Genomic DNA, 18,323 nt, shown 5'->3' on the forward strand with positions numbered 1-18,323 from the left:
ACCTATGTAATGACAAAAAAATATTATACATAACACAATGGTTTTCCTAGAACTACAAATTGGCAAAATACCAAATATAACCAAATTATCATTGTGGACCTCTGGGTGTTCTTCTGATGGGCCACCAGTGCTTGGATGAGCAAAAAGACATTCCCGATCAATCTGTAAAGTCTTACATATGTATTCTATAAAGCTATGTTCTCTTGCCTTCGTTTCAGAAAAATCATTATATTGATAATAATAAAGATTTTCACATGATTGTTCTATGGATGATATGCCACACTAGACAACTTTTCCTGAGTTATCAGAGTGTCCATACTGTTTCTGATTATCTCAGTTGGGAGAAAATTCATTCTGCAGAGGGAGTAGCAACTGGAATTGTCAATAAAATTTGTAAAGCTTTAGGTTTAGAATCAAATCACCAGTGTTGATGTCCTGTTTGAACATTGCAAAGAGTACATATAAAAAACTCCCACAAAATTTTTCCTTCCCTGATTTAAATTTTGCCCTCATTTCACTACCACCACTGTTCCTTACAATTTACCTCAGTCCACAGGGTGTTTATGTTTTTCTATTTTCACATTTTTCAGTGCTGGGATATCATAAAGAAAAGTGGCAACTGTGGCAGGCCTTTCATGTTGCTCAAATTCCTCTTCAGTAGAAACTCTGCCTCGATCTAAAGTGGTCAGAAAATAGTCTCTATAGAAATGAGTTCTAGTATTATTTGTACATGAATCTTCTCATTTAGGCCCCAGCAACTGTTTCGATTCCCTAGTTCTAATTTCCGTATATTGAATGTGAATGTCATTTTGGTGGTTTCGTTTTGTTTGTTTGTTTGTTTGTTTTAAAGATTTTATTTATTGATGAGAGACACAGAGACATAGGCAGAGGGAGAAGCAGACTCCCTGTGGGGAGCCTGATGTGAGACTTGATCCCAGGACACTGGGATCACGCCCTGAGCTGAAGGCAGACTCTCAACCACTGAGCCACCCACGTGTCCCACATTTTGGTGTTTTTTAAAAAAAATTTAGGCCAGTTTTAGGCTCACATCAAACTTGGGCAGAAGCTACAGAAATTTTCCATAGACCCCTGACCCCCACTCAGGCACAGCCCCCTCCCCCATCATCAGCCTCCCCCAGGTGGCTCATTTGTTACAACTGGTGAATCTACATGGTTGACTTGAGGGCTCACTCTATGTCCCACGTTCTATGAATTTGGACAAATGTATAATGATATGTATCCACCATCATAGTGGCATGCAGAGTAGTTTCACTGTCCTGATAGTCCTCATCATCCCACCTATTCATCCCTCCCCTCTAACATGGGGCAAACATTGATTTTTTTTTTTTTTTTTTTTTACTGTCTCCCGTTTTGCCTTTCCCAGAATGTCACATAGTGAGAATTGTATAACAGATAAGCTTTTTCAGACTGGCTGCTTTCACTTAAGAATATGCATTTAAGTTTCCTTCATGGCTCGGTAGCTCCTCTCTTTTTAGTTTCGAGTAAGATTCCATTGCCTGGATGGATCAGTTTACTTATCCATTTGCCCACTGAAGGACATCTTGGTTGCTTCCAAGTTTTGGCAATTATGAATAAAGCTGCGATGATGGCACACCTGGGTGGCTCAGCCAGTAAAGCATCTGCCTTTGGCTCAGGTCATGATCCTGGGATCTTCTGGGATCAAGCCCCACAACAGGCTTCTTGCTCAGCAAAGAGTTTGCTTCTCCCCTCTCCCCCTGCCATTCCACCCGCTTGTTCTCTCTAATAATATTTAATGTCCAGTGTCAAGGAGCCTCTTCTTTTTTTTAAGGCTCCTTGGGGGGAGCCTGATGTGGGACTCAATCCCATGACCTTGGGATCACCACCTGAGCCAAAGGCAGATGCTCAACAAATAAGCCACCCAGGTGCCCCCAAATAAAGAAATCCTAAAAAAAAAAAAGCTTAAAAGAACATCCACATGCAGGTTTTTGTGTGAACATAAGTTCTAACTCCTTTGGATGAATACCAAGGGGTGCAATTGCTGGATTATATGGTGAGAATATGTTTAGTTCTGTAATAAAATGCCAAGCCATCTTCCAAAACAGCTGTACCATTTTGTATTCCCGCCAGCCATGAAGGAGAGTTCCTGTTGCTTCACATCCTCCTCAGCAGTTGCTGTTGGCAGCATTTGGATTTTGGCCATTCTAATAGGTATGGAGTGGTAGCTCATTATTTTAATCCACATTTCCCTGATGACATAGGATGTGGAGCATCTTTTTATATGCTTATTTGTCACCTGTATATTTTCTTTGGTGAGATGTCTGTTCAGGTCTTTGGCTGATTTTTAAATCAGGTTGGTTGTTTTGAGTTTTAAGAGTCATTCGTACATTTTGGAAAATAGCCCTTTACCATATACATCCCCCCCCCCCCATTCTGTGGCTTGTCTTTTCGTTGTCTTGATATAGCACTTATTTTACACCCAGTTTCTCTTTTTTAAAAAGATTATCATATTTTTTTTCTTCTTGACAAGTGGTTTATTGTATTTCCCACGATTCATCTGTAAATATTTAGTTTCTTTTAGCAAACCATTTTTTGAGACATTTTGAGATATTTTTAATCCTTTTGGATTTTTTTTTTCTTCTACTAAAAACTGTGGAGGAGCTCAAATTCAAAATTAATTTTGTTTTCTGCCAAGGACCGTGATTATTTGCTCTTCGAATATTTTGCTTAGCTTTTCTAACTTGACTAGCCTACCGGCTTTAAAAGTATTCATGAGACCACAGTCATGTATCTGAGAAGTTGAAGGTCATATATGAAAAGCTTGGCGGGGCCGGGGGGAGTGGGGATCCCTGGGTGGCTCAGCGGTTTAGTGCTGCCTTGGCCCAGGGCCTGATCCTGGGGTCCCGGATCTAGTCCCAGGTCGGGCTCCCTGCATGGAGCCTGCTTCTCCCTCCTCCTGTGTCTCTGCCTCTCTCTTTCTCTCTCTCTATGTCTATCATAAATAAATCTTAAAAAAAAAAAAAAAAAAGGAAAGAAAAGAAAAGCTTCGGGCTCAGCGGTTTAGCTTCGGCATGACCCTGGAGACCCGGGATGGAGTCCCACATCGGGCTCCCTGGATGGAGCCTGCCTCTCTCTCTCTGTGTCTCATGAAATAAATAAAATCTTAAAAAAAAAAAATGCTTCGTCCAGTTGGTCCATCTTTGGGCAGACCCATAAAAAACCAATTTCAACAGTATATGTAATCTTGGAATCAATCCAAAGAATGCTATTGCTGTTATGTACCCAGAGCTCATATCTGCAAGTTAAAAAGTCTAGAGCGCTTGCTAAAATCCCCAGGGTCCAAGTCCAGGTCCAGGTCCAGGATTAGTTGTTATTCCCAGGATTACTAAAATGCCTCAGATACTCCTGATTTCTCAGTTCCCCAAGGGAGGAAGCCCCACACCGCAGGCCTGCTGGCTTCCGAGGCTGCGCAGGGCTTCGCGGGTGCAGGGGGGCCTGGGGGGGCCTGGAGGCGAGCAGGGGAGGCTGGGGCAGGGACACCCCGGGGCCAGCGCAGGGCGGGGCTCGGCAGGGCAGCTCCCCGCCGGCGTCTGCGGGGGTCGCGGGGAAGGGCGGGGCCGCCCGGGGTGGACGCGGCCGCTCCCGCCGGTCCCGATGGGGTGCGGGGCACACGGAGCCGGCGAGCTGGGACCAGGGCGCGCCAGCCCCGGCGCGGGGACAGCAGGCCCTGCGGAGCCCCGAGCAGCCACTACAGCGACACCCAGCCCCGCGCTGCGGCCGGAGGAAGACCCGCCCCTCCCCCAGCCCCGGGCCGCCGGGGGCGGGGCCATCGGGGGCGTGGCCGGGGCTGCGCACGCGCCGTGGGGCGGTGCCGGCGGGAGGCGGGTCGCGCATGCGCCGTGGGCCGAGAGCCGCGTGGTGCGCACCTGCTGGCCGGGATTGGGCGGCGGAGGCTTTGGGGGCCGGCGCGGCGGGGCCCCGGGGGCGGACCCGGACGTGCGCAGGCGGCGGGGCGGCTGAGGCGGGCAGGACTGCGCGGGTGAAACAGCGGCGGCGGGAGGCGGCCGGGGCGCGGCCCCCGAAGCCCGAGGGGAGGGAGAAGGCAACACGGCCGGGGGCCCGGGGCCTGACCCGCCGGACAGCGGCTGGAAGCCCCGTGGGGACGTGGGGGAGCCCTCGGCCGTTGCCCCCGCCCTGTGTGCGCGTCCTGGGCATGGACGCCTGGGTCGGGGTGCCGGCTGGAGTGTTTTGGGGAGCCCCCTAGGTTTGAAGCCAGCAGCCAGCCTTGTGTTGAAGCTTGTCCTGCTGGCTCTGCACCTGTGCACCAGGGGTCCTTGTCCGTAGGGGGTGCCCTGGGTCTTGGGGGTCAGAAGCAAGCAGTGGGAGGCCTGGAGACTGCGCAGCGCTTGGTTCTCAGGGGGCCATGCCCTGTGTCTTGGGCTTGCAGATGGAGGGCGAGGCCGGGCGCCGGCCCCTGGGCGTGTTTAAGTGCCAGCTCTGTGCCCTGACAGCGCCGTACAGCTACGTGGGGCAGAAGCCCCCTGACACCCACTCTGTCGTGTGAGTACACCTGGCTCCTTGGGCTGCTGGCCCAGGAGGCCCCAGGCTGGCGGTCCCTGAGTCTGACACCTGGGTGGTGCTTTATTAGGCCCTGGACGCTGCAGGGGGAGGCCTGCAGAGGCAGAGGGCAAGGCCCTCGCCCCTTTCTCCCCTTCCTCCCCACTCCACCCGGAGCCCAACACCTGCTCCCGCTGTGTAGAAGCACTGTCCCTGAGGCAGTGAAAGGCCCCGTGGCAGCCCCTTCCTTTGGGGCTGAGCCTTGTTGCCATTCCTCCTGGTTCCCGGGGACGTACTTTCTGAGTGGAAAGCCTGTCCACGCCCTTGCACGGGTGGAAGTCAGTCCGAAGGACCAGCTTCTTGTAAATTTGCCCAGAGCCGACCTTGAGTAGAGCCAGTGGGTCCTGGGATTTGAATCATGACCTTTAACTTGTCCTTCATCAAATGCCGTGTCGTGAGGAAGCTGACCAGTACATTGCTCACCCAGTGTGTTACTCAGTGGGGCAGGTGGCAGGGGCCAGGGCTTTCTCCTGGGTGGGTTCCTCTGCTGACCAGGAACCTGGGCTGTCGTCACAGAATCCCGTTGGTCTCCTTTGATGTGCAGGGTGAGGCCAGGACCTGACACAGGGTGTTGGGCGCCCTGGTTCTCCCTGTGTGGTGGGAGTGGGTGGCTTGAGAGTAGGTGTCCGCATGCTAGGAGTGTAGGGATGAGCCCTGTGCCCCGTGCGCCCATCCCAGCGGGGCAGGTAGGGGGGTGGGGCCTTGCCTTGCACTGACCTGACTTTTGGTGGGTGAGGAGTGGTTCTCCCAACGCAGCTGTCAGAGCCGAGAGCAGCTCCGATTTCCATTCCAACCTGCTCTCCGATTGCTTGCTCTTTTGTTACTACCCGGTGGCACAGGGGGACCAGCCCCTCCTCCTGTGAGCCCACCCAGGCATGCAGGCCCTGGGGAGGTCCATTCCATGCTACTGCCAAGCTTCAGGCAACGGAGGTTCAGGCCGTTCTGACCTCTGGCGTCACTTAACCATCCTGCAGCCTCCTGGAGGAGAGTTACATCATGAAGGACCCATTCACCCCAGACAAGGACAGATTCCTGGTCCTCGGCTCTCGATGCAGTTTATGCAGCCAGCTGGTGTGCGTGAGCCCGGTGGGTAAGCTGTGTGGGCCGGGGCTGCCTCCCCTCCCTCCCTTCCTCTGGCTGGGACCCTGCACAGGGTCGTGGGAAAGGTGACATGTGAGCCTTTCCCAAGGATGGCTTAAGTATCAGCCCCTTCTTGCCTCGGTGATCATAGGAGCCCCCCAAGTCACATGGGGGGGGGGTCAACTGGTCCACCTGGTTATGGGTAGGACCTGCAGAGGTGAGGAGACAGGCAGAGGGGTGAGCTGGGGGTCAGTCGGAGGGTCTCCGTGTTGGCTGTGGAGTGGGTGTGGACAGTTTGGGCCCTCCCCACCGTGCCTGTGGCCACTGGCTGCTCTCTGTGGGACGGTGACCTTCTTCCTACTTGTTCTCGGAGGGACCTTCCCCAGGAAGGAACTGTGCTTTCTCGAGCATTCATTGTGGGCCAGGCCCTGTGCTTGGGGCCTGGTGCACCAGTGCAGGATCCTTTATTCCTGCCCTGAACGTAGCTGTGCAAACCAGTGTTGGCCCCATATCATAGGTGAGGACTCGGAGGTTCAGGGAGGCTGAGTAGGCCCAGGCCACCAGGGGAGTGAGCCTACTGTTGGAAACCCCAGGGATGGGCGGTGGTGTGGCTGTGTGGCTGAGCAGCGTGGTCGCTGTAACCCCAGTGACCCAGCGGTACAGTAGTCCCTGGGCACTCTGCGAGGGGGCAAGGTGCGGGCAAGGCTGCTGTCACAGGCCAGGTTTAAACATCAGCCTCTGTCCCTGAAGGGGCAGAGTGACAAGATTGGGCAGGCCTCAGCAAGGCAGAGGCCTGGGTGTTCAAGGACATGGGCGGCTGATGGGTGGCCGGGAGGACTCAGCGGGAGAGAAGCAGCTGGGAAATAAGACTGCAAAGGGAAGCTGGGCCAGGGAGGGGGAGAAGCCTTGAATGCCACACTTACACTTTTGGGCTGTACTTGGTGAGCACAGGAGAGGGTGCTCCAGGTGGTATCCAAGGTATCCAGCATTGTTGGATGAAGTGCTTGGTTGGTGGCAAGTGAGTCCCCTCTCTTACATGGGAACAGATCTCTTCTGAGCACCTTCGCAGGAAGGACAGCCTTGTCTTAGCCGAGGCACACTCTGAGCTGCAGGAACCCAGAGCCCCCAAAATACAGTGGCCTGATGATAACAAACAGTTTTCCCTTACTTTTTGTACACGTGAGAATCTAGAGCAGGTGGTGCCGCCTGGAAAGGCACTGCTGCCATTCTCAGCACACAGCATCCACTGAGGCCGTGGAGGCTGCTGCAGCTCCCACCATCACACCTGTGCTCCTGCCAGCAGGAAGAGACGGGGAGCACATGCCCATCCATTCAAAGGGCCTGCCCGGGAGGTGGCGCAGAGCTGCCAGCGACACAGACCCAGCCATGTGGCCACACCCAGTTGCAGAAGGGGCTGGGAAAGTAATCTGTGGACAGGGCCCTGGGCAGTGGGTCTCAGGGGTTGAGTGGCAGAGGATGGGCACAAGGGAGTGTGGCCTCCATTGCACAGATCCGACCTCCCGCCCAAACCAGCCACCTGCCTTTGGCCTTTATGGTGTGTGTGGCTGCCCCCAGCCTGGTGGTCGCTGAACCCTTGCCCACTGCTGATAACCAGGGAGGGGATGTCGGGTCTCTGACTCTCTAGGTCTGGGCTCTGCTGCTGCTATGCATTGTTATCACTTCACCCGTGATGGAGCCGGGCAGTCCCCAGAGCCCTTCCATGCCATCCTGGCCCTTCCACTCTGGTCGACCTGGGCCTGCTCTCGGACACCTTCACCAGTCTCACTGGGTGATGCTCACCTGCTCAGAACCCCCGACGCCCCACTGCCTGTGGGGTCTGATGGAGGTCGGCTCTCTGTTCCCCGGCAGCCCTCTGTGATCTTTCCTCTTAGGTGATGACCATTCTTGGAGGTGGCTGGCCAGGCCCTGGGCCCTGCTGTCCCCTGTGCCGTTCTGGCCCTGGCTGCCCCATTCTGGCCCCATCCTGCTCCCCCGCACTCCCCACCGGCTCCTGTACATGGCCAAGGGCTGGCCTCGGAGAAGCCTGCACTGCGCTCCCCGCTCTGGTACTTAGCCCGCATCCTTCCCCGGCCTCTTTCAGGAATGCAGTTTATTCTACTCCAAGAGATTTTGCCTCCCCTGTGTCCGGGAGAACATGGACGCCTTCCCTCAGGAAATCCGGCAAGACTTGGAGAAAAGGAAAGCTCCATCGAAGAGGCCTGCCAGCCAGCCTGGCTCTCGGACTTGAGTGCGGCCAGGTGCGGGGGTGGCAGTGGCACCTCTCATGGAGCCCCTGGGCCGCCAGGCCTCTGCACCCGCGGCGGGGATGGGGCTGTACGGGAGCTGTCCTGGCAGCCTCATCCCGGGGCAGGCAGGAGCAGCGTCTGCAGAGAGCAGGGGCCCAGCCTGCAGCAGGAAGGGGCCCGGGAGGTGGGCAGAGAAGGCTGTCGGGGGGCAGGCCTCGCGCATCCAAGAGCCCCCTCGATGCCGAGACCACAGGGCGGGAACTGACGAAGGGCTAGACATCGGCACCGAGGGAAGCCGAGGCTGGGCCATCTGGGCCTTCCACCCCCCTCCCGGACCTGGACCTCTAGGCCGCCCCTCCAGGTCACCCCCTGGCTTCTGTGTACCCGAGGCCAGGCCTGGAGGGCCCTGTGCAGATTCATCAGATCCAGGAATTGCCTCTGGTGACGTGCTGCTCCCCTTGGCCCTGAGGACACAGGAGCGAAGGGACAAAAGCCCACTGTCCTGGTCCAGTGTGGGGAGGACCTCTGGTCGCGCTGGGGGTCGTGCCACCCGTGCTGACACGGAGGCAGGAGGGCTGGAGTGAGGACGTGTGCCTTCCCCATCCCGGGGAGTGGTGTCCACGCAGTGAAGACGTCACTCAGTGGGATGGTTCACAGGGAGGTGACCTGCGGGAAGGTGCCTGAGGGGTGTGGGCAGCTGCACATGGCGATTAGGGGGCCTGGGGCTGGTGGAATTTTACTTCACACCTTCATGATACCTGGATAATGTTTTAAATCTTGACCATGTGTTAGATTCATAATTAAAAACCCAAAGAACCAGTTAATGTTTTGAAACATTTGCAAGACAGATGTTCCCCCTTGGCACTCGGACCTGGTGTGCGTGGCTGGGGGTTGGGCGTTGCCACTTGCAGCCTCCTCCGTTTCCGGTTTCCCTGGGCTCTGGCCCCGGCCCCAGGCCCAATCCCATTCCCAGGCACAGGGATGCTTTCCCCCCACCCTCCTGCAGGGCCTCGGAACTTGAGCTGCTCCCTTGCCCCTCTCCATGGGAGACTCAGCACTGGCCCTGGGGCACTCCTCCCCCACGGGCACCCCTCCCAGGGGGCTCCCGCGGCCCCCACCTCGGCAGTGGGTAAGGAGAGAACGAATAAAGAGCTTTTATCAGCCAATCTGCGCACTGGGTTTTATTTCCAGACGCTTCCCCTGCATCACTGCAGGCAAATGGCTGTCATCCTGCGGCCACACAGTCCCAGGTCCATGCCGTGCCTTTGCCTAGAGGCGAAGACCCCTGCGGGCGGGGCCAAGCTGGGCTGAGGGCAGACGCTGCTGCTGGGGATTTTCACTACACGTTTGCCTCCCAGCATCACTCAGAACTCACCGACTGATTTTAAAAAATAGTTTTATTTTTTAAAACCATTAAGGCAACACTGTACCCTGAAATTAACTCCTTACATTCATCAGTCTTACAGCAGGACATTCCAGACACGTACATTCCCATCAACTCAGGACTTGGATCAACAGATGTGATCAGTTCAACCTCCTAGCAGGAAACAGAATAAGACCGAAGGTTTCTTGAAATTAAAGTCCTAGTCCTCTAATTGCTCGGAATTGCTATTGGTTAACGTGACTCGGGACGTTGCATTTGCTCTTCTGAGCCCACCCCTGCTCCCTGAGGCTCCAGAGGCCCCCCCAAGACCCCAATCCCGACTGAGACACCAGAACCCGCCCTAAAGGATCTCTCTGGAGCTGCCCCCGTTTAGCATGAAGACGAGGGGTCTGTCATCTGAGTATAAGGCACCTAAGTGGTAATGAGGGACACACCAAGATCTTGCCTTGGAAACCTGCACCCGTTGGATGTTCCGACATGTGTTGGCCAAATGCCCTCCCCCTTGGCCTTGGGGACCCCGGGGGTGGCACACGGGGACCCCAAGAACACATTCTGCCAGGATACTACGAACGAGCCGTGGGAGCCTGGCGGGGCCTGTGGTTTCCGTTGTGTGCTTCTCGGGGGGTGGGGGGGTGGCGGGGGGTGCCATCCAGGGGCTGCAGAGAACCCGATGTGCAAATACCGTCAGAAGGTTTTGGATTGCCCGAGTTCTTTGGTAATAACCCACAGGTGACAATTCCCTGAAACGCAGACGGCGGTTCACCACCCGGGAAGAGTTTGGGTCTTCAGGACGCTGCACGAGCACTGCATGACTTCAGACCCGGGGCTCTGGCCTCCCGGCTTTGAGGGAGTGCGGGGGACGGTGCAACAGGCTTGCTTGTGCTTCCCGCGTGTGACGCCTGATGAAGGGGACAGATTTACACAGGGAAATAAATTCTCCATGGCTTGAGAGAGATGAAAAGCCATGTCTGTGTGCATGTGTGCCTGTGTGCACACACGTGTGCCACTGCACGTCGGCTGTTCTAGCCCAGCGTCCTTCGTGTTTCCAGTAGGTTCCAAGAGCCAGGCTACTAAGACTATATGTCAACTGATTTCAAAATAACCCAAACCTTTGTTATTAGATGCGTGATTATAAGTTAGTAAAATATTTATACTAAAATTTTTCTTGAACTTGAATCACAGTATTTAAGATACAGCGATCAACTTGGTTCTTTTCACCGCAGTGTAGGAAAATGACACTCAAATACAAATACTGTGATCTTACTGAGAAGGGTACTGAGTGGTATTCACGTATTGTGAGGTACATTTTGTTTGTTTGTTTTTAAGAAAAAAAGGAACAGACCGTCTGTGCTTTTTAAAAGATGGTTCTCCAAAAGTGAATGATTTCTTACTTTGGAAGGATTGATCACTTACTGGTCTCCAGGGCTTGAAGCTTGACCCCCACTCCTTGCCTTGCACGGGCCATGCTGAGGCCGGAGGACCCCCTTGGGGCCAGGAATCCTCACATCCAAGCTCACGGGGAGGGCAGGTCTGCACATGAGTCTGCTGGATGCTGCGGTTCGTCGAATCAGCCAAGTTCAGAGGCTGAGTGTGGGGAGAAGGGGGAGGGGGGAGGAGGCTAGTACATTCCCTTCTCTGGAGAAGCACTTGGGGACGTTCTTCACATTTGACTCGAATTAGCAAACATTTTAAATGAAAAAAACCTGATCCAAAGTCTTAACCCTATCTCTGATGTGTTAAAAAAAAGAAAAAAGAAAGAAAGAAAGAAAGAAAGAAAGAAAGAAAGAAAGAAAGAAAGAAAGAAAGAAAGAAAAGAAAAGAAAAACAAAAAGAAAAAAGAAAAAAGTTTCTTAGTTTTTTTTTTTTTTAAATGCAATTAGTGCATTGAACAGCTACAGGCCATTAGAGTCCTTGACGTTCTCCACTCCTTCCATCAAGATGTGACCCCGAACATGGATGCAGTTTGGTCTGTTCCATTTGGCAAAGAACTCCAAAAGGATGTGGCTGTTTGAGCTTCAGCTGGGCCGCACTGTATGGTCACCTCCCCAACCCCCGGTTTCCGAGAGGTGGGGTTGTCATCGGTGACACCCGTCTTGTCCGTGTCTCAGACTGAAATGTCGAGAAGCAGATGGCGAGCTGAGAGCCCCCTGCAGGCCCTAGGAGGCGGCCCGGGCAACGCACGCTGGCCTCCAGCCTGTCCCTCACTGTCCTAATGCGTGGGCCACTCCTGCTGCTCTTAGGGGCCTCAGCCCCCTCCGCGGAGACTGAAGACACCCCCTGCACGCCACAAAACCAGCAAAATGGATGGAATTCCGTAATTCGTTTAATGCGTGATGATTCACTGTCTTTTTTTTTTTTTTCCCTTATAAAACTTCCAATACCACCTCTAGTTTGCATTGTTGTTTCCAGAGAAATGTAGTGGATCTCCTATATCCTGAGTCAGATGGAAAGTCACTGCCATTCTTCTTATTCTGGTGGATTTTACAGGCTGTGAGGGTCAAGGATCATTTCCCTGAATTCTATTAAAATGGCACCTAAATATATAACTATATATATCCCAGCAAAACCGTCGACCTCCACCTTCAGAGCCTGGCAAGAATCCTTCATCCCAGGGGAACCCTATAAATCAGCTTGGACCAGGAGTTAAGAGAAGCTGGGCCACTTTCACAGGAGCAGAGCAAGTACAGAGAGCCTGGCTTTGGAGCCGCCCAGTGCCTGGCAGCGCCAACGCCATAAAGACTTTATATGTGGGGAAAATCCAGGAAGCCCTCAGCTGATGGCAGCGGTCTCAGTTTGTGACTTCCATGGACAGCAGAATGTCCTCGCCATCCTGAGTGGGCGCCGCTGCCGAGAACTTCAAAGGAAGGCTCTAAGCAAGGGAGCCTTCCGGGGACACCTGCGGTGGGGGGTTGACGGACACCTTCACCCTCTTGACACATGAGTTTGCAAGACATTCCAGAGACAGGTGTGGCCGCCGGGTCAAGACAAAAAACTCTCCATCCTGTGTCCAGCGGTTAGGTATCAAATGTGCTTGGTGCCACTGGGGTTTGAAGAAGGGGGTGGGGCATGAGGCAGAAGTGCCTGGAGGCAGCATGGGGGCACAGGTGCATCTACTGGTAGGGAGCCCTTGGAAGAGTCACGGCCCGGCCACGTGTGCCCGGAGGCATCTCCTTCCAGCCTCTTCTGGCTGGGGTCCCTCTACGAACAGGCTTAGGGAGCCAGCTGAAGGGCAGGGGAGGCCCTCCACACGTGGGTCACTGCAGGCGGTGGCCGCTCCACTTCTCCGAGACCTCGGTCATGCTGGAACGCAACTCCCACAACATGCGTTATCTTTGAGGCTCCCTTGAAACAACGAAAGTGCCTCTAAGAAGTCCTACGGCCTTCCACTAGTCGGCGTGTAACCAGGCAAAAGTGTGTAGCTTCTGAATCTTAACCATAAACGATCGGACCGGAGACGCTCCAAAAGGACCCCGAGTGTTCCACGCACCTTAATTTTAGCTGTGCCTTTCGATGTATCTTACTGAGGTAGCTGTTACGCTGGAGATTTGGGGAAACAGTAGTTGCAAAATTATTAGCTTGCTTATCATCATACATTGAACAAAGGAGTTTACTTGTGCCTGGAGCTTCTGCTTGGATCCTAGGATGCTGCCTTGTCTCCGGAACCACCGCACGATCCTGGAGGCCGCTCGTTTCCTCGGAGCTTCACGCAGCCCAGTGTAGGAAATGCATCCGCAATGCAGAGAGAGACGTTCTCTCTCTTAAAAGGAAGAGAGTCCCTCGAAAGAGGGGCAGCCCTCCCATGGGTACCCGAAGGCACCGTGCACTGGATTCTCCTCCTGGACCTCACATTCTTACTGACACAGGTACACCTACTCCTTAGGTGCTTTAGAGGCATCTCATCCACGAGTGACAGGAAGGCCACGGGGGAAGCTGAGAGCAAGGCGGGAAGAGAGGAGCAGGTGACTGGCACTGCGGTGATACCCAAAGTGCTCCTGCCTCCCGCTCGCACTGACACAGTTGCGAGCATCCTGGTTTTGTCGATGCTGGGCTTCACCAAAGTGGCCACCGGCGTGGGCAGCCCTCAGGGTGGCAGAGGCAAAATTCCGAGTGTGGGACACCCGACTGGAAAGGCCCAGGAGGAGGAGGGGAGGAGGAGGAGGAGGGACGCTGAGGGATGGGGAGGGAGAGGGCCCGCCGGCTCCCTGTCCTTGTCAGCCCTTGCAGACAAAGGCTGTTGGTAATTTTGGAGTCTCGCAGGCGTTTGGCACTTGGTGGTTACAAACAGGGACTTGTTGGAAGAGCGTCAAGGTGGTGACAAGGGGGGCTGCCCCATGTGCTGAGTTCCCCAGCAAAGGAGGGGCTCCATGCTCCGGTCTGAGGCTTCTCGAACCTGTTCTGCTGTATCTACTGCACTCTATGCTGACGTCTACTGAAACCCAACAGGCAAGAGGGGCGCTTTAACGGGTCCCTCCTGGAAATGCTATGGTATTTTCAACTGGTGAATAGTTCGTCCATATCTGACTGCCGGTGGCCTGAGAAATCTTTGTTTATGTGGCCCAGATATTCTGTGTGGCAAACAGTGACTATTATTTAAAATGAACGGGAATCTGTGATTTTTGTACTTATCCATAAAAGTGAACCAACTCAAGTGACTTTCGAGCTGAGGTCTCTGCAGCCTCCCTCGTGGCCTCACCAGGAACCTGGCCGGGAGCCTCGCTGGGCCCCAGGAGAGCCAAATGCTCACTAACACTCGGAATGCAGAACCTGGGCCTTCCGCAGTCTGGCTGTCCCCGCAGAATGCATGAAATAAGGAGCTTTTAAAAATAAGTTTTATGAAAACAGAGACAGAGTGAGTCTGGAGCCTGGGTTTCGAGGGTCACCTTCTGAGGCCACATCCGTGAATGGCATCTGTCTGGGGCCATGTGAGGAGAGACAGGCCAGTGGTGGCATGGACGGGACACAGACCTGGTGCAGGTCGAGCCATGGCCCTCCAGGCTCACCAGCCCAGGAGGTGGAGAAGAACACTGACACACGTGTGCCCTCCCTCTGACCTTGGATGACCTCTTGACTGCTGTTGTTCACGTGTGGAAATACTTCTGTTTGCTTCCAACAGATCCTCTGACTGGATCATGCAACAAAAGAATGAAAACTACCAGTAAGGTTTAATTTTGAAAAGGATGTGCCTGTGGTCACGTTCGCCTTTCCGAGGTGAAGGCCCACTGTTTTACCGTTCTCTGTCCCGTTGCATTTCCATGACGCGGATCTTGGGAACTTTATCGATTTCAACCCTAATCATTCTTCAAGAGCAAATCACAGCAACATTAGAGAGTCAAGTTTTCTAGAGACGGAGGGGGCAGCGCCCTGTGGGGTCAGGTCCTAAGAGCTGCTGCGAGGCAGGGGGTCAGAGGCAGGTGGCCTGGGACCCCCACCCCCACGCTTCAGGGACCCCAGTCGGCCCGGCCTGGAGGGTGGGGCTGCTGCACCTCCTCTGACAGGACATGTACCTACCATGGTGGACAGAAAGAGTTTGGACGATCATCACCATCAGCACTGCTTTTGTAACCAGACCCAGGTTAAGAAATGATCTTTAAGGCTGAAGCAAATATTTCAGATGTTGGGAAAACCACCTTCCACACGTAATTGGAAAACTGTCACATGAAGGGACTCTATGCCTGCCCTTCTCATTCTCCACATGGTCCCCCTGCCCCCGGGTCCACACTATAAAGGCCCGTGTGCCACATCTTTTACACTCCCAGGAGCAGCTACCACCACCGAGGGTTAAAAAAATAAAGCTGCATATTTTAAAAAGCAACACAGGAAAAGACCAAGGAGCTGCCTTGACACACGGGGCCCAAAGACACGTTGGCAACCAACCTGTCGGTTTGCCCCCCACCCCCCAAGAAAACACTATCATGGCCCCCAAACAACCTGACTCGGTTGGTTCATATTTGATAGGAGACAGAGGTCAGAGGGTCGGAGAGCTGACATAGTCTCCGTTTGTCTTGCTCCTGCTGACCACGGGACTACAGACACCAGCTGGAGAAAACAAGCAGAGCATCAAGTCTGGGGGGGAGTCTTGAGACTCAGTTTTCTGGGATCTTCTAGACAAACCTAGAAACAGGCCCTCCTGCCTATTAAGTCACAACCCCCAACACAGTGAAAACCGACCGACTGTTGCATTTGGATAGCTTATCAAATAATCCTTGGAAATTTCAAATCCTCTGATTAAGAAATAGCATGTTGTCTTTCTTCAAATTCAGGAAACAGAATTAAAGTCTCCCCAATAAATATTTTGCTGCATTTAAAAAATAACCTAACCTTTGGATTCATCTAGATTTACAGGATTATAAAAGTTAAAAAGTGCTGATTAGTTTCCAAAACGATACAAAGGAGCGCAAGAGTCAACAGGTGGCAGAAAGAGAAGACAGACCACATATTTCAAGGTCACCAGTTAATTCAAGGCTACACGGCTAATGTGATATAAAGAAATCTGCATGGATTAACATCAAGTGAGTTAAAATCAGACCGCTGGGCATCATTCCCCTTAATTTTCCAAGAACTGCCTATCAGCTACCTGTCACCGGCGTTTCAACACTTGGCACGCTCTTACAAGTACTGGTGTGAAAAAGAAAGAAATGTGGTCTAGGGTTCTGGTTACCTAGAACTCATCCGTCCCATTCTCTAAGGTGAAAATGGTGGAATTTGTGCAAAGCAGGCATTGCTCCCAGTTTTCATTTGTAGTGCTGTCGACTTTAAAAGTCCTCGAAGAGCTGCTTGTCGTGCGGTTCGCTCTCAAGCCGTCAGTACATGTCCCTGTAGATTTCTTGCAGCAGGGGGTGCAGGGCTGCATCCGACTCCGTCTTTTTGATGACCTGCACCAGCTGTGCGTGCTCGGTGACCAGCTGCCGGAGGTCTGCCATTTTTTGAAGGAGTTTTGGGAAGAGAAAGATGTTGTCCGGGTGGTTGGTCTGCAGGTGAAGTTTGAGCACGTGCACAATGCCCTCCTGCATTTTTTCAATGTGTCCCACGTTTAGAAGGCCGGGGCGATCTATTCTCAAAAGAAAGAAGAGACGGTTGTGATAAACCTCCCACGGACACCTCCTAACTGTTTATGGGTTTGGGAGACCAAACATTCTTACTCTTACACTGCCTTCCAATAACGTCGACTCGGCGGGAAGACAGACCTCGATTCTTCCAAAGTCACTGGGCCTTATGCGCAGACAGGACAAATACTCGATCCTAAGTATTTTTGTACTCCCTTAAATCGACCAGCTACCCTACATCATGGCCCTTTCATTTTGGATTTCCCCGATGACCACCGATTAGGGGAAAAAACCCAAAACATAGGAGTAATCAGACATTCTGATGACGATTAAAACAACCAGTTTTGTATAATATGAAATGAAATACATCTTGAATCAAAACTAGATATTGGGTTTTAAGTTCTCCACCACTGTTTTAAGGATTGTGTTAGACTGGGTTTTGTGGTAAAAAGCACTCGTTAGGGGAACGGATGCTAGGAATCTTCCAATATGAATCTGCTGCATAGACAGTGGAGTGAGATGTGAGTGGTAGATGCTACCTCGATGGGGTGCTGACGAGCCCCAGGAATGCCTGAGATCTGGTGCAGGCAGTTCAACGTGTACACCACACGCCATCCCCGGGGCAGCTCAACAGCAGGCACCAGACCTCCTGGGACAGAGGAATGCACACGTCCTGAGCACACGGGTCTTTGGTCTAGAATATTCCCTGTCCCCACCGCCGTCCAATAGGCAGTGCTCTCTTTAAGGCCCCACCCCTTACTAGGTTGTTAAAAGTGCTGCTAAGGATGTGGATTTTTTCATTGCTTTTTCTGGGGTTGTAAAATGAATATAATTACTAACTTTTTAAACAGAGAGATTGAAAAAAACCAGAAAGTGAATTCCCCTCGTAAGGTTTAAGGTATACCACACCAGACACTTTTCTATACATAGGATTGATATATGATTTTTTTTTTGAGAGAGAGAGAGAAATGGAGAGCATGTGCGGTGAGACTCCCCACTCAGTGCGGGGCCCAATGTGGGGCTGGATCTCACGACCTTGAGATCATGACCTGAGCTGAAATCAAGAGTCACATGCTTAACTGACTGAGCTGACTGGGCGCCCCGGGATTAATAAACGATTATAACTTCTTTTAGAAAACTCTGCTCGTACTACCTATAAATGGTTGTGCGCTTGCTTTTTACTCACAGCACTATATCTCGAGCATACAAAGGACAATGTAGATTATGTACAATTGTTTTTGCATTTTACATTTTTTGCCAGAGCAGAAGGACTCCCTCCACCTGACTGGGGGCAGCTGAACAGTAACAGGAACAGGCCTTGTGGGCTTCCGCCGTCTGGGCGTCTGTGGCCAGCCTCAGCCCTGCAAGTCAGCAAACCATGCAGGACAGTATAGCTCTGGCAGTTTGTGGCAGTGGTCGGTGGTCACCCCCTCAGCCTCCCTGGGGGCTGGGTGAGGTCAGCTGAGTTTACAGTATAGGGATGACCTTCTTATACCAGGACAGGGTTATTTAAAGGAACATGACACTGAGCCAAAATTCTGGGAGCTGCAGAGCCAGCTTCCTTGCAGAGAGGCCCAGATTTTCCTTCACTGGGATCCATTTCCTTTGGCAAAGCAAACTACAAACACTGCCAGTGAGCTACTGATATTTTTCATCATGAAATGGAATAAATATACCAATGGTGAAATAAACTGCACTAACATCTGTACGGCCCTTTATAGAATACTGCCTATAATACGGATATAACACTATAATAATAGAATTATATAACAGTAACATGATACACTGTACATTGTAACATAATTCTTTCTAATATATATTAAATATATTAGATAAAACTATATTACCATTACACCTAATACATTATGTTTGATATGATTATATTATGATTACAAATAGAATATTACATATACAACATAATTATGAATGGAACATATTCATTTACTGCACAACTATGTGTTTATATATAATAAC

General features: G+C 52.3%; 2 protein-coding genes across 11 annotated transcripts in view; one reads left to right on the top strand and one right to left on the bottom strand.

Moving 5' to 3' along the window:
• The first annotated feature begins 3,410 nt into the window (after positions 1 to 3,410).
• On the top strand, positions 3,411 to 9,088 carry CDPF1 (cysteine rich DPF motif domain containing 1). 3 transcript variants are annotated; one of them, XM_041757117.1, is made up of 4 exons: positions 3,411 to 3,897; positions 4,427 to 4,539; positions 5,571 to 5,682; positions 7,778 to 9,088. In XM_041757117.1, the coding sequence occupies exons 1-4, from the start codon at positions 3,634 to 3,636 to the stop codon at positions 7,922 to 7,924; spliced, it is 636 nt and encodes a 211-aa protein (XP_041613051.1). In that variant the 5' UTR covers positions 3,411 to 3,633; the 3' UTR covers positions 7,925 to 9,088. The 3 variants fall into 3 exon arrangements, with proteins under 3 accessions (XP_041613051.1, XP_041613053.1, XP_041613052.1); XM_041757119.1 differs by lacking the exon at positions 3,411 to 3,897 and adding an exon at positions 3,920 to 3,975; XM_041757118.1 differs by lacking the exon at positions 3,411 to 3,897 and adding an exon at positions 3,967 to 4,018.
• Positions 9,089 to 9,301: 213 nt separating this feature from the next.
• PPARA (peroxisome proliferator activated receptor alpha) overlaps positions 9,302 to 18,323 on the bottom strand; it is a 71,206-nt gene continuing 62,184 nt past the window's right edge. For all 8 annotated transcript variants that reach the window (XM_041757111.1, XM_041757112.1, XM_041757108.1 and 5 more), the window contains one exon: positions 9,302 to 16,354. In XM_041757111.1, coding sequence (XP_041613045.1) covers positions 16,107 to 16,354 — 248 coding nt within the window. In that variant the 3' untranslated portion in view covers positions 9,302 to 16,106. The remainder of the gene's footprint in view (positions 16,355 to 18,323) is intronic.

This window comes from Vulpes lagopus, chromosome 5 (assembly GCF_018345385.1).
Source record: "Vulpes lagopus strain Blue_001 chromosome 5, ASM1834538v1, whole genome shotgun sequence".
Classification (NCBI taxonomy): domain Eukaryota; kingdom Metazoa; phylum Chordata; class Mammalia; order Carnivora; family Canidae; genus Vulpes; species Vulpes lagopus.